The 14232-nt window shown below is 27.6% G+C and overlaps 4 protein-coding genes across 4 annotated transcripts; all 4 read left to right on the top strand.

Annotated features, from left to right (window-relative positions):
• Positions 1–561: 561 nt before the first annotated feature.
• Positions 562–2930, top strand: Phum_PHUM601210 (uncharacterized protein; the record flags this gene model as incomplete). The annotated part of the gene is made up of 7 exons (XM_002432745.1): positions 562–610; positions 1004–1128; positions 1309–1519; positions 1606–2048; positions 2130–2319; positions 2407–2576; positions 2766–2930. 7 exons carry the CDS (start codon positions 562–564, stop codon positions 2928–2930), a joined length of 1353 nt encoding a protein of 450 aa, XP_002432790.1.
• Positions 2931–4476: 1546 nt separating this feature from the next.
• Positions 4477–7425, top strand: Phum_PHUM601200 (Spermine synthase, putative; the record flags this gene model as incomplete). The annotated part of the gene is made up of 7 exons (XM_002432744.1): positions 4477–4758; positions 5528–5639; positions 6339–6461; positions 6559–6713; positions 6828–6974; positions 7043–7180; positions 7258–7425. The coding sequence occupies 7 exons, from the start codon at positions 4477–4479 to the stop codon at positions 7423–7425; spliced, it is 1125 nt and encodes a 374-aa protein (XP_002432789.1).
• A 1017-nt stretch (positions 7426–8442) lies between these two features.
• Phum_PHUM601190 (40S ribosomal protein S4, putative) lies at positions 8443–9944 on the top strand (the record flags this gene model as incomplete). Its single annotated transcript, XM_002432743.1, has 5 exons — positions 8443–8650; positions 8739–8836; positions 9289–9460; positions 9597–9726; positions 9815–9944. The coding sequence occupies 5 exons, from the start codon at positions 8443–8445 to the stop codon at positions 9942–9944; spliced, it is 738 nt and encodes a 245-aa protein (XP_002432788.1).
• An 878-nt stretch (positions 9945–10822) lies between these two features.
• On the top strand, positions 10823–13211 carry Phum_PHUM601180 (uncharacterized protein; the record flags this gene model as incomplete). The annotated part of the gene is made up of 4 exons (XM_002432742.1): positions 10823–10933; positions 12257–12395; positions 12498–12604; positions 13068–13211. The coding sequence occupies 4 exons, from the start codon at positions 10823–10825 to the stop codon at positions 13209–13211; spliced, it is 501 nt and encodes a 166-aa protein (XP_002432787.1).
• Between the last annotated feature and the right edge of the window lie 1021 nt (positions 13212–14232).

Raw genomic sequence — 14232 nt, 5'->3', positions numbered from 1 at the left:
TCACCAAATGAATAAAAGAAAAAAAAAAACTTGATGCAGAATTTTTTTTTTGTTGTTACAGTTTGCTTGTCGTTCTGAATCAAATGATAGAAATTTTTTTTTCTTTCGACCGTGTTAAGTGAGTTAATAAATAAAAAATAAAAAGGTTGTAATCGTGAAATATTTTTTAATTTAATTAAGATAAGTTTATTATTTTTTTAACGTTTTTCTCTTTATTTTTTTCACATAAGTTTAATCAAATTCATTCCTTTTGAAAATTCGCGGGAAAATTAATGATAAAATAATCGTTGAATAAATTATTTAATTATTTAAAAAAAAAATTATTTTAGTGTTTGAAAACGTTGTATTATTATTATTATTTATTTTTAAAATATTATTTATAAAACGGAATTAATATTTAAAAAATTTTTTTTTTAATCCTTTAATTTTAAATAATAATTGTTTTCAATCATAAATTTGACTACGGTGGTGATTTTAGTTCCGATTTTCGACACCGAATGTAAACGCTTATGTACATAAAGAATAATGGCCGATCGTGTGTGTAAATAATAATGAATAAAAATGGCATTTTTATGTCCCGTACGAATCGGAAGATCGAAGAAAAAAAAGAGTATGTATTTATAAAAAAAAGTCCGTTTAAAAAAATTACACCGATTGTTTTCTCTCACGACCATTGCATTCATAATTAATTTTAATTTTTTTTTTAAAACCTTGTCGTAAACTTAATATAGTTAATATGTATTCCGTTATATGTTACCCTTAGGGTTCCTCAAGTAAATTTTTTTTTTTTTCAGTTACATTACATTAAATAAAACGTGTTAGTCATATTATTTTTTATTAATTTTAATTACCATTTGTATTATAACATAATTAAAAACAATAGTTATTACTGGCTCGTATTAAAACGAAAATCATAAGTTGGCCCACTTTTAATTAATATTTCATTAATTAAAATTATTAAAATTTAAATGTTTCGTATTAATTAATTTAATTTTAGCGACAGCAGATTTAAACAAAGATGTCGTCAGGGGACCTGGAATGGGAAGAATCACTGGTAGTGCTTCAATAGAAACATTAGTCAGAGTTGGCATTGAAAAAGAAAATGGTTTTTCTCCAGACAGTAAAATGGTATGAATTTATTTAATTATTTTAAATGGAAAAAAAAAAAAAAAAAACCTCTTGTTTAAAAGTATCGTCTGTTTGTTTGTATTTATCACATAATAATAATAATAATGATAACCCTTTTTTTTTCGATATTTAATGTGTGTTTAGTCTTGGGTGTGTGAATATGATAAATTTAATTTTCAGGTCATTTTACACGATTTTACACCATGTGTCGATGATGAATTAGAAGTTAAAAGAGGTCAAATTGTTAATATATTATATAGAGAAAATGACTGGGTATATGTTATAGCACAAGACAGTAGGCAAGAAGGTTTCATTCCTCATAGCTATTGTACTCCATTTAATTCTTATCATCATGTTATGGAAATGAAAAAAAAACTTCCACACGAACCAGGTTTCTACTCTTTTATACCTCCTTAAACTTATGATTGGGAAAAAAAAAAAGCGAAATTGATTTTAACGAAAATTTTTTTTTTATAGATTCCGATGGAGAAGAATATGGTCAATTAGGAGGTTGCAACAATAATAATTCGATAAATAACAGTAACAATAATAACAATAGTAACAGTAATGGAAATAATAATAATAATAATAGTAATATTAATAATAACAACAGCAGCAGCGGTGGCAACTGTAACTCTAACAGCAATATAAATAACAACAGCGTTGTATTAAATAACGGGAGCAGTAGTAATATTGTAAATAATAGTAGTAGTAGTAATAATAATAATAATAATAATAACAACAGTAATAATAATAGCAATGGTAATAACAATAATGCGAATGGAAGTAACAGCAATCATGGTAGCAGCAACACACTTAATAAAAATTCGACAATAGTTCAAATGAATTTAACAAGTTCTCAAGCATCCTTACATAGCGCCGGATCATCTTCTCAACCGGAAATTCATCCATTTTGTAAGGTGTGTGTGTGCGTGTGCGCTTACGTTATTTATATTTATTCGACGTTATTAAAGATGTGACGGTCTGTCTTATTATTATAGGATCCCTCGGGTCGTTACATCGTTCTGTACACGTTTATAGCACGTGATGAAAACGATGTATCCGTTGAAAGGGGAGAATTCGTTACTGTACTTAATAGAGAAGATCCCGACTGGTTTTGGATAGTTAGGTCAGATGGTCAAGAAGGATTCGTACCTAGCGGTTTCGTTTATCCCGCTGACGTCATACAAGGTACCCCCCGTTATAATGAAAAATTTTTATTATTATTATTATTTGTTTATAATGGTTCGAACATTGCTTTGTCAGGTCACATAACAGAAAATTCAAATGCGAATAATAATAATAATAATAATAACAATGCCGGTGCAAGCGCCGCTCAAGTCAATTATACAAATGGGAATTACATTGGTCATCAAACAACAACAACAACAACAACGGAAGATTTAAAATATCACGGTACCGAATTGGTTATGCTTTACGATTATAAGGTAAAAATGATGATGATGATAATAATAATAATAGTAGCAGTAGAAAAAAAAAAAAAAAACCGTTTTAACGATGGAAATAAAATTTTTTTTTTTTATGGTTTATTACTGTTGGCAAAGAGTTTAAAAAAAAAAAAAATTTTAATTAAAAAACGTGACGTTATGTTGTGTGACATCACACAACATTTTCAGGCTCAGGCACCAGATGATCTTTCCGTGAGACGAGGCGATTGGATTTATGCTGATATGAACAATCAAACGGTTGACGGATGGTTGTGGGCCTATGCTCCGAAAACTAGAAAATACGGTTTCATACCTAAAGCCTATGCTAGACCTCCAGCGATGACGTCATTATAATAAAACAATGAGAGAGAGAGGAGAGAGAGAGAGAAACATTTGAATTTGCCAAACGTGTTACTTCAGAGTAACAAACTTTCAAGGACTCGTCAAGACTGTTGTATATGTGATTAATCTCCATGTTTCTCATTTACAAAAAAAAAAAAAAAAAAAAAAAAAAAAAGACTTGTGGATTTAAACGTATGAATCATCATCATCATCATCATCGTTTGTTCGTTCGTTCGTTCGTTCGTTCACGTAGACCAAAGTCTAGTTTTTTTTTTTTTTTTTTCCCGATTTGGATTTGCGAAATGTTTTTTTGTTGACAAATTTTATAATACGTGCCTTTTTATATAAAACGATTCGATATATTCGTATCGATCGATTTGTATCATTATTTGTATATACATTGAGAGCGTCATTTTTACATTGACATTTTTTTATACTTTTTTTTTTTTTTTTTTTTCGAATGATTTTATAATAATAAATATATATATATAACGTTTTATCAAAAGAATGATTTTTATTTTTATTTCCAATTCGTTTGCGTTTCTTTTTTGTAATTTAAATTAAAAAATTAAAACGGGGACAAGGTTAGGTTATGAATGAAAAATGGCGGAAAAGGTGATGATGATGAGGTAGTGGGACCGAGAGAGGGCGCTAAAAATTTATTTTTGTCGATATTGCAAAAAAAAAAAAAAAAAAACCGTTGATTGAGCGCATGCTCCGTCGTCGATTGAAATAACGTTTGATTTTGGAGAGAGGCAAGTGAATTACGAGCGTACCTAAATAATAATTTAGAGAGAGAGATAAAGGATAAATCATTTTTTATATATTAAAAATTTAAAAAAAGAATTCGTATTATAGGAAATTAACCTTGGAATAATAAACGCCTGATTTAAAAATTGTTAATTATTGGTAAATTATTCACGTTATTTATTATTAATTTATTATTATTATTATTACATATTTATTTACCGGATAAATATTAATTTAAGGTAGTAAAATCAACCGGTAAATTTTCAATAATGTTTATCGTCATTTTCAAATTGATTTTTTTTTTTATTTTTATCGTAAATATTTATTTAAAATTATTATTATTATTATTATTATTAATAATAAAAAATTTTTTATTGACAAATCGATATCTGAACATTCAAATCGATAAATATTTAACGTATTAATTTTTTTTCTGTTAGTATATTAAGAGACCGGTAGTAAAATATTATTAAACTTTTAATTGTTTTTAATTGTTTTTTTTAAATCAAAAACGTTTTTTTTTTAATATTTAAATTTAATTGTTAAAAGCTGTTGTTGGAAAATTTTGGATTTAATTACTCGATGAAAATAATTAAAAATTCCACATTTTTAATTAGCCTTGAATGTTATCACAAGTGTTTGCTTTTCTTTTTTTTTTTTTTTTTTAGAATTTATCAATAATAATTGAAAAATCATTTTAATAAAAAAAAAAACCCAAAGGAAAGGACTCTAAATATTAGTTGTTTTATTTTTGTCGAACAAGAAGAAGAAGAAGAAAATAATTTTTATTTTTTTTTTAAAAATAAAAATGGCTGTTAATACTTTTTTATTGGATTTCACTGTCAATCCGAATGCATGCGAAACAGTTGAAGATAGATACATGATTAAGGAAAATGTCGAAAGTTGTCTTAAAGAATATATAAAAGATATTAAATGCGATTCATTCAGAGAATTGGATGGAGGATTTTTATCTATTTTTTTCGGAGCCAAAGGAACATTTATCACGGTGAGAGGATTAAAAGAAGGAATTGTTACAATCAATATTGAATATTATAAATCTGAAACGGAAGATGATATGCTTACATTCGAGGTAAACATTTTAATTCTATCAAAATTGTATTTTTAATTCCAATTCGATATTTATTTAAGGTGCATTTTTAATTTAAATTATTTTTTATGTGAATAATGATGATTGTAATTTTTTTTGTCGATTGCACATTTCGAATTCAAACACACTCGCACATCATAAAATTACCCTTTCGAAATTACTCTTCTCATGTTCGATTTTGTGAGTTGTTTTATAATTTTTACATTAGTGTTGACTAATTATATAAAGATAATAATAATAATGGTGAGGAAACAATTGATGTGTCAATGAGGAAAAGGTATTTTTAAATTGTATTGTTACTTATATATATAAAAGTAATAATCGATTTTAAAAATTTGCAAATGTTTATCGCATTTTATATATCAATGAGAAGAACATTCGATATTAAATTTAGCACATGATTCAAATTTGAAAATTATTTTGTACTCATACAATTAATGACTCAGTGTCTTCGAAATAGAATTTGTGAGAATGAAATAGATTGTGCAAATTAAAAAAAAAATTACAATTGTCATGGCATCCATTAAACGATTTGAAAGGGACATTAGTTTGTAGTAAAAGAAAAACTCGATTATTAGTGTGACATTTATTTAATTGTAAATATTGAATAAAAAAGTGTTTTATAAGGTTGTTATCAGGTACAGGAGGTACAGCAGTGTACAAAACATTACATGGTTAATGTAATAAGAAATTGTAATGGAGGGGAACAAAACAAACATAAAATTTAACGGTTATAATTTAACGGTTTCAGCAACTTCGTTTGCTTGAATTATCAATTGGTAAAGCTCTCGCCTCGGCTAGGAGCAAACATCTTCCACCGATAAAAAGAGGAGGAGCAATTGATGTGTATTTAACAACATCAGGTTCGATGCTTTATTATATGACAAAAGCAACAGCAACAGCACGAACATGATGATGCAACATACAAACCATAATTTTTATTTATTTATTTATTTATTTTCTTTTAGCACGTTTTATTTATTATGTACATAATATCGCATGCATTAATAATTTATATTAGCCGTTGCTCTCTCCCTGCCATGTTGATTCTTGCACACCTTGAAATGACAACGTTATTATTATTATTATTATTTTGTTTTAAGTATTTTAGTTTTAGTTTAAATTTATTTTTTAGTTTCTTTAGTTTCTTTTTTTTATTTTTAGAACATTCGTAATTTGGATAGTTTATTGCGTAAAAAGATTAAGATCAAGAATTCACATAGGTACCCAGCCATATCAAGAGGTGGTAAAGTGTGTAAATACTTTTTCTCATCAGGTAATTATCAATGATATTGAAGATGATGGTGGTGGTGGTGGTGGTGATGAAAAGAAAGAAAGAAAATGTTTCTTTTACTATTAATTTGCTTATTATTAGAGCTTAATTGTATTTTTAACCCCCCCCCCCCGCCTACGTTTCCTTATAATTATTTATATTGAATGAGCATGAACGCATTTTTATTTGTCCGCCATATTTGTTTTTGCTCTCTCGCTTTCGTTATGGTGCGCTCGTGTATACATCTATCAATTCGATGGTATAGTTTTTGTTTGTTTTATTGTTTCAGACGAAAGGATTTTGGAATACGACATCGACAAAGTTGTTTTCGAAGAAACATCTCCATATCAAAAAATACAAATCGTACATTCGAAAAGTTTAGGAAATATATTACTATTGGACGATTTGCAAAGTAAGTTTAATTATAATAATAATAATAATAATAATAATAATAATAATAGTAGCGATGAGAATTGTTTATTGATTTATTTACTTTTTTCCATTTTCAGACATGTCGGAAAGCGATTTGATTTACACGGAAACTCTTATGCAAAGAGGAGTTGAAAATTACGAGAATAAAGAAATAATTATTCTCGGCGGAGGAGATGGTTGTTTGCTTTGGGAATTGTTGAAAGAAAATCCAAAATTCATCACAATGTTAGAGGTAGTACAATGATTTGTCGAAAGTGCGACAGATTTAACGTTAATTCCGCCAAATTGTGCCAATGGGAAATTTGTCGCAACTATATCGCATTTTTAAATTTTTTGTTTTCTGCAGTTGGATGAAGTCGTTATAAAAGCTTGCGGCGTTTATTTGAGATCTTCCTGCGGCAACTGTCTCGATAATTACAAAGGAGATAAATACGAAATCATTGTCGGTGATTGTTTCGAAACGTTGGAAAAGTTTATAAAAGAAGGGAAAAAGGTATAAAATGCATTTTGAATGAATTTTCCGGGGATAGGAGAAAATCTAATTATTTATTTCACGTTTAGGTCGATTACGTTTTTGGGGATTTAACGGATGTTCCGGTGGATACGAGCGGTCAAAATGGGGAAATGTGGAATTTCATACGATTGATATTGAATAAATCAATGCAAGTCATTCGTCCCGGTGGAAAATTTTTAACACACGTGAGTCGATACAAATGAATTCCCATACCGGGGAGTCAGTTTTATAGTTTTTAAAATGAATTTTTTTTTTTAAATAGGGAAATGGAGCTTCCGCAGTTAGAAGTTTGCAACTTTATGAAAAAATGTTGCAAAATTTAAAAGTTCCAGTTAAATTTACTACGGCTCATGCTTTCATACCGTCATTTTTAGAAGATTGGGTATTTTATCAAATCACTCCTTGTTTCGGTAACAATCTTTCAACCTAATATAATATTTTAAAATTTGATATCCAAATTTATTATTATTATTATTATTATTATTATTATTATTGTTCTTTTTGCCAATTTGCTATTAATAAAGTTTTATATGAAAATAAAAGCAAAAATGAAAAAGTTGAAAAGTTTTTAATTTAATTTTTTTTATATTTCCTTTTTTTTTTTTAAAAAAATATAATTATTAACGTTGTTATTTACTGTAATGTGAGTAATTAAAAAAAAATGGTTTCTTTTATATTATTATTATTATTTATAATTTTTTTTAAAATGATGAAACGTATAAATGTAAGAGGATTGGGGTTTTTTGTAATAAGTAACAAAAAAAATTAGTAATGGCGATGATTTTATATTCATTTTTAAAAGTATTTAATTAAAAACTTTATTTAAAAATGTGGTATTAAATATAATCTGCAAAAAAAAGAAAAAAAAAAACAAATAAAAGATGAAGTAAACTTCAGATAACGAAAATAATACCATAGAGTAAATGACGAAACGCGAAAGTGAAATCGGTGGTGCCAACTTATAATATGTTTATTTTGTCAGTGTTTGCAACCCTAACATATACCTTTTAGCTTCATGTGTTTCTCTTAATTATGGTGAGTGTTTTTATTTGTTTTAATCTCGGCAATCCTTCTAAATAATTAACGTAAAAATATTTTCCCTTATTTAAAAACAATTTTAATTGAATTTGTTTTTTCCCTTTCGTTAAAATTATTATTTCTTTTTAATGATTATCAGCCATTACTGTTTGTCTTTACCTAACCTCAATTTTCTCCTTCTGTTTGGTAAATGTCATCAATTAATTAATCATTTTTCCATTTGTTTAGTTAAAATTAAAAAAAAAAAAAAAAAAATCATTTATGTCATTTAAAATATTTTCTGACATTATAATTAATTTTAAAATTAACGTTTGAATATTTGAATGTTGTTTATGACGTGTGAGGGTTGATTTTATAGGCTCGAGGACCCAAGAAGCATTTGAAGCGGCTCAATGCCCCGAGAGCATGGATGTTGGATAAATTGGGGGGTGTTTACGCTCCCCGGCCGTCTGCCGGTCCTCACAAATTACGAGAATCACTTCCATTAGTTATATTTTTAAGAAATCGTTTAAAATATGCTTTGACGAATTGTGAAGTTAAAAAAATTGTTATGCAAAGATTAATTAAAGTCGATGGGAAAATTCGTACGGATCCAAATTACCCGGCTGGGTTTATGGGTAAATCTTATTTTATTTATGTATATCTTAATGTAATCTGCGAACGTCACACGTTATGCATTTATTTATTTTTATTTATTTATTCCAGACGTTATTTCCATCGAAAAGATAAATGAACTTTTTCGCCTTATTTACGATGTTAAGGGAAGATTCACCATTCATAGAATCACCCCCGATGAAGCTACAGTAAGTGTTTGTTTAATTCTAAACAATTTATATACCTGTCTTGTTAATTATCATCAGGTTTAGGGTTGCTTTCAATTATGAATTTTGAAGAAGTGAAGTAATCGAGGAATGTTAAATTCATTTTAATGATATCGAGAGTCATAAGAGAGCATCACTTTTTTTTTTGTTTCATTTACATTAAATATTGATTTATAGTCTCAATATTTGTGTTAAAAGAAAGAAGAAAGCAATTATTATTATCATAGAGTAGCTTTAATGATGACAGTCAAAGGTTTAAAAGGCACAAATAATGATAATTAGTGATAAATCGATAAAACCTTACTCATCTGATGGAGTTAATCTTGGCATTTTACTTAGTTTAATAACAATCATTTATTATTATTATTATTTAAACAAATGATTTTTTATGATTGATGTTGATGAATATTTTTATAAAATCTGTCTTTTTGCAGTACAAGTTGTGTAAAGTAAAAAAAGTCCAAACTGGGCCCAAAGGAGTACCATTTTTGGTAACTCACGATGGAAGAACCATTAGATATCCAGATCCTTTAATTAAAGTTAATGATACGATTCAATTGGAAATTGCAACATCTAAAATTTTGGATTTTATCAAGTTTGAATCTGGTGAGTGAGAAAAACATTAAAAAAAAAAAAAAAAAAAAGAATTTGTTTGTGATGACGATAATTGAGTTAAAAGTTAAGGAGGAGGAGAAGGAGGAAGAAGAAGTATGGTTCAATGTATGTTTTTGTTTTGTTCCAGGCAATTTATGCATGATCACTGGGGGTCGTAACTTGGGACGTGTAGGCACAGTGGTCAACAGAGAAAGACATCCTGGTTCGTTTGATATTGTTCACATCAAAGACACTCAAGGTCATACCTTTGCCACAAGGTGAGTGAATCTCGTTCTTCGTCGATTGGAAAATGGAAAAATATGGATAAGAGTCAGTAGATTGATTGATTGATTGTGTTATTTCCAGATTGAACAACGTTTTCATCATCGGAAAAGGATCAAAGGCATACGTTTCATTACCCCGTGGTAAAGGTGTTAAATTATCCGTGGCGGAAGAAAGAGACAAAAGGTTGGCGGCAAAAGCAGCTTCCGGCTAATTTAAACTCGATACGATTTTATAATAAATTGAAGTTAAATAAAAAAAACATAAAAAAAGTGTAAGAAATAATCAATCAATCATTCATTCATTCACTGTTTATCCGACATTTTTTTTTTTTATTATTTATTTTTAACGCGAAGATTTTTCCGATTTCTTCCACCCACCTCTCAGATTCGTCCCATCCGGTTTTCTTTTTCCCCCCCTCCTCTCCCCCCTTCCCAGCATCCTTCCTTCTCTCCTCCCCCCCCCCCCCCCGTAAACATTGTCTCTAGATGTCTCTTATGTAATTAATCAAAATAGTTTTTTTCTTTTTTTATTTATCGGTGAGAAAAGAAAGAAAGATAGAGAGAGAGAGAGAGATAGAAGATGATACGCGTACGAGAGATGAATTTGTATATCGAACGCTTGCGCTTTTCACACGTTCATCGCTCCCCACTTTTAACGACGACCGTCTCTTCTAGAACAAAAGAGAGAAAAGAAAAGAGAGAGAGAGAGAGAAAAAGTTGATTTCGGTCTTGCGCCCTTTTAATTTTCCCCAACGAAATTTTCATCGATTCGAAATGATATCGATTTGTTAAATGTATGGTGGAAAATTACAAAATGTTATTTATCGAATGGAAAGAAACGTGAAAAATACGTCGTATAAGGTTATAAATATTAATAATATTAATAATAATAATAATAATAATAATAGTAGTAGTAAAATGTTGTAAGGCTCGTATCGAAATATCCTTTCGCGGGTATTTAATTTAATTTAAATTTAAATTAATTTAATATAAAAAATTTAAGTGGTATGCGTTTGATATTATCGTCATCATTATACGGATTAAAGTGTTTTAATAATAATAAAATAATAATAATAATAATAAATAAAAAATGTCGTCGATAGTTTTGAAAAGTTTATCAATATTATTGGGTTTGTTTTTTATTTTTGTTGGAACGATGAAAGTCACATCAGTGATAAGTAAAGATTTACATAAGGATTTGGTAAGTAAGAAAATTATTTTTTTTTTGGGGGGGGGGGGCAGATGGGGGGGTGGGGAGTATTTAAAGAAAAAATTTTTCCCCATATGATAATTTTTTTATACAAAAGCTATTATTAATTTTTTTTTTTTTTTTCATTTAATTTATTTATTTATAAATAATTCTATTATTAAAATAAAAAATAAAAAAAACTTTTGCGATCTTTAAAAATAAACACACTCCCGCTGGGAATTTAAACGTATATATATATATAAATAATTTTTTTTATTTTTATTTAAATTATTTAATTAATTAATTAATTTATTTTATTTAAATATCGATTTTTATTAATTAATTATTTGATTGTTTTTAATTATTTTTCAACTCATTTAATAACGGCTCGGAGGGGGGAAGGAGGGAAAGAATTTTTTTTTTTTTTTTTTTTTTTTAACTACATAAAGGTATTTACTTAATAAATTTTTATTTATTTATTAAAATGTATGTTTGTGCGCGTGAATCATATGCGTATGTGTATGCACGCGTTTAAAATAACGCGGGTTCGTTCGTTTTCTCACGCCTTACGTGTAATCATATGTGCAATTGTATTTACTTACGTGTAGTGAAAAAAGTATAACCTGTAATTGTAAGGAGACAATAACATTAACGTAAAGAAATTTTTTAGTTTTTTTTTTTTATTTATTTATTTAAATTTATTTTTATTGTAAAAAAAATAACAAAAAAAAATTTTATTCTTTTCTTTTCTTTTCTGTTCTGCTTTTTTTTGGCTCGCATCATCATCGTTTAAATTTAAATTAAAAAAAAAACACGAATTTTTCACGCACAGACACGCAGACATTAATTAATTAATTAATTATTTTATATGTAATTTATTTATTACGACTGATGGCAAAGTTAAAATGGATAAGGAAAAATTCAATTCGAAAATTTTTTATATATTTAAAACGTTATAAATAATTTTTTAAAAATTGATATTATTAGGAAACGAACGACGTTATTATTATTATTAATGGGAAAAACTTGAAATGTTTTCAACGGGAAATAAACAAACGATTTTTTAAATTTTAATGCCAATGTAAATATTTATTATTTAGGTTTTAAATCAAAAACCGTTTTTTTATTTGATTCGTATAACGGAAAAATAAATTTCACATTTAAATGTGATTAAAAAGTTATTTCCACTCGTAATAAATAGGTAGTCTACCTTCATATTACCCGTCGACCGGAAATGACGACACACCTCACAAAAAGTCTTTTAAAAACGACAAACTTTAATTATTTGTAATTTTATTTTTTGATGACGTCATCATTTTTTTTTTTTTTTTACAGAGGAAAGAATACGTTAAATATGCCAAAGTGTTTCCGTTATCCGAAGCATTGGATATAAAAATCCCGCCAAAATGGTACAGGAGAATCGTCGGTTCGATGGAAATCATTTGCGGTTTGGCTTTGTCTCTCGTACCGAGCAGTAAGTTAATCATCATTATTATTTTCTTACACCCCCCCCCCTCACTTCCCTTCCTCCATTATTATTTTCTTCAATTCAAAATATTCTATTTTTTGTTTACAGATAAAGTTAAATATGGCGCAAACGTCATTTTATTATTTTTAATGTTAATGGCCGTTTATTCGCATTACATGGTCAATGATAAATTTGAAAGAATCGCACCGGCTCTGGTAACGTATGATATATATTAAGTCATAGAGTAAATAAAACGCGAGTTTTTCTTTTGACACTTTTTACCCCTTCCACCCCGTGATCGATTGTTTTGTTTTGTTGTGACGTCACACGTCACACACATAACGATTCGGGAACGCGACATTTTGAATTATGTTCATTACGGTTATTTTTTTAAAAAATCTCGAACTTTCTCGCGGAATCTCGCGAATTATTAACGTGAAGTTTAAATTTGTTTTTTTTTTTTTTTTATTTAAATCGTGAAAGATAAAAAAGAAAACGATCAAAAAATTTTTATTTATACTTATAGAAAAATAATTAATTTTAAATTAACGGTTTTTTTTTTTTTTCATTACGCAAAGAGAGAAATGAAATTTTAAGTAAACAAAAACAAAGATGGCGTCGAGTAAAAGATTTCGAATTAATAATCGTTTGTTTGTTTGTTTGTTTTTTTGGTTGCAGGTTTTCTTTTTTATGCTCACCGGAAGATTAGTAATTGATTATCAATTGAAAAGAAAATCGGAAGCGGCGGCAGCTGCAGCATTAAATGCGACTTCCGGAAATGGTGAAATTCGTAACGATGAAAAAATAAGAAAAACCGAATAATACTAATAATAATAATAATTCGTATTTTTTTCTTTTTCTTCTTCTTCTTTCTAATCTTTTAATATTTATAATAAAATTAATCGGAAAAAAAAAAAATTCGTTTTTTTTTTCTTTTTAATTTTTTAATTTCCGGTTTTGAAATTCAAAAAAAAAAAAAAACGATTTTTTTTTTTTTTTTATTTAACGCATCGTTAACGACGAGTAAAAAATTAAACAATACGAAATCAATAATCAATCGAAAAACAAACAAACAAACAAACGAACGAACAAACAAACAAGCAGCAAAAAAAATAAAAAATCGGGTAATCAAATTTTTTTTTTTTTTTTGGGGGGGGGGGGGAAATATTTTGTAAAAACGATTTTACAAAACAAAAATTTTTTTTTAAATTTTCGAGATTATCGATTAATCGATCGATGTATCGAAAATCAAAAAATTTATCGAGAAATCGATTCGCAAAACTAAAAAAAAAAATTAAGATCAAGATCAAAAAAAAAAAAAATTTTTTTAACATCGAGTAAATATCATCGACCTATCGATACTTTCGATAATCTCGTTAATCTCGAATTACATTTATATTAACCTTATGGAAAAATAACGGTAATATTGAACACAAATCATTCGTTAATTTATAAAATTTACAGTTTTTCATATTGGAAAATGTAAAAGGATCAATTCCATTCCAGAGATTTTCATAGAGTAATAAACATGTGTGAAGAGAGAGTGTAAGCAACAACAACAACACGAGTAAGTAAATTTTTTTTTCTTTTTGTTTTCGTCACATAATTATATACGAGATTAGGAAAAAAAAATGAAACAAACAACAACCGATGGTAATGAATAATAACAGACGGTTGGTTATGCCATAGGATAAGTCAAAAGGTGAACGAACGAGAGAAAAAAAATAATAATAAAATTATTATTATTATTATTATCGTTTTCGAATCGTTTGTTGTTCAACGAATAACGTGTTGAAAAACAACAACAACAACAACAACAACCATCTTAAATTAATTCGCATTA

The sequence above is a fragment of the Pediculus humanus genome, genomic scaffold, assembly GCF_000006295.1.
Source record: "Pediculus humanus corporis 1103172108318 genomic scaffold, whole genome shotgun sequence".
Lineage (NCBI taxonomy): Eukaryota > Metazoa > Arthropoda > Insecta > Psocodea > Pediculidae > Pediculus > Pediculus humanus.
This window is presented reverse-complemented; position numbering and strand designations above follow the sequence as displayed.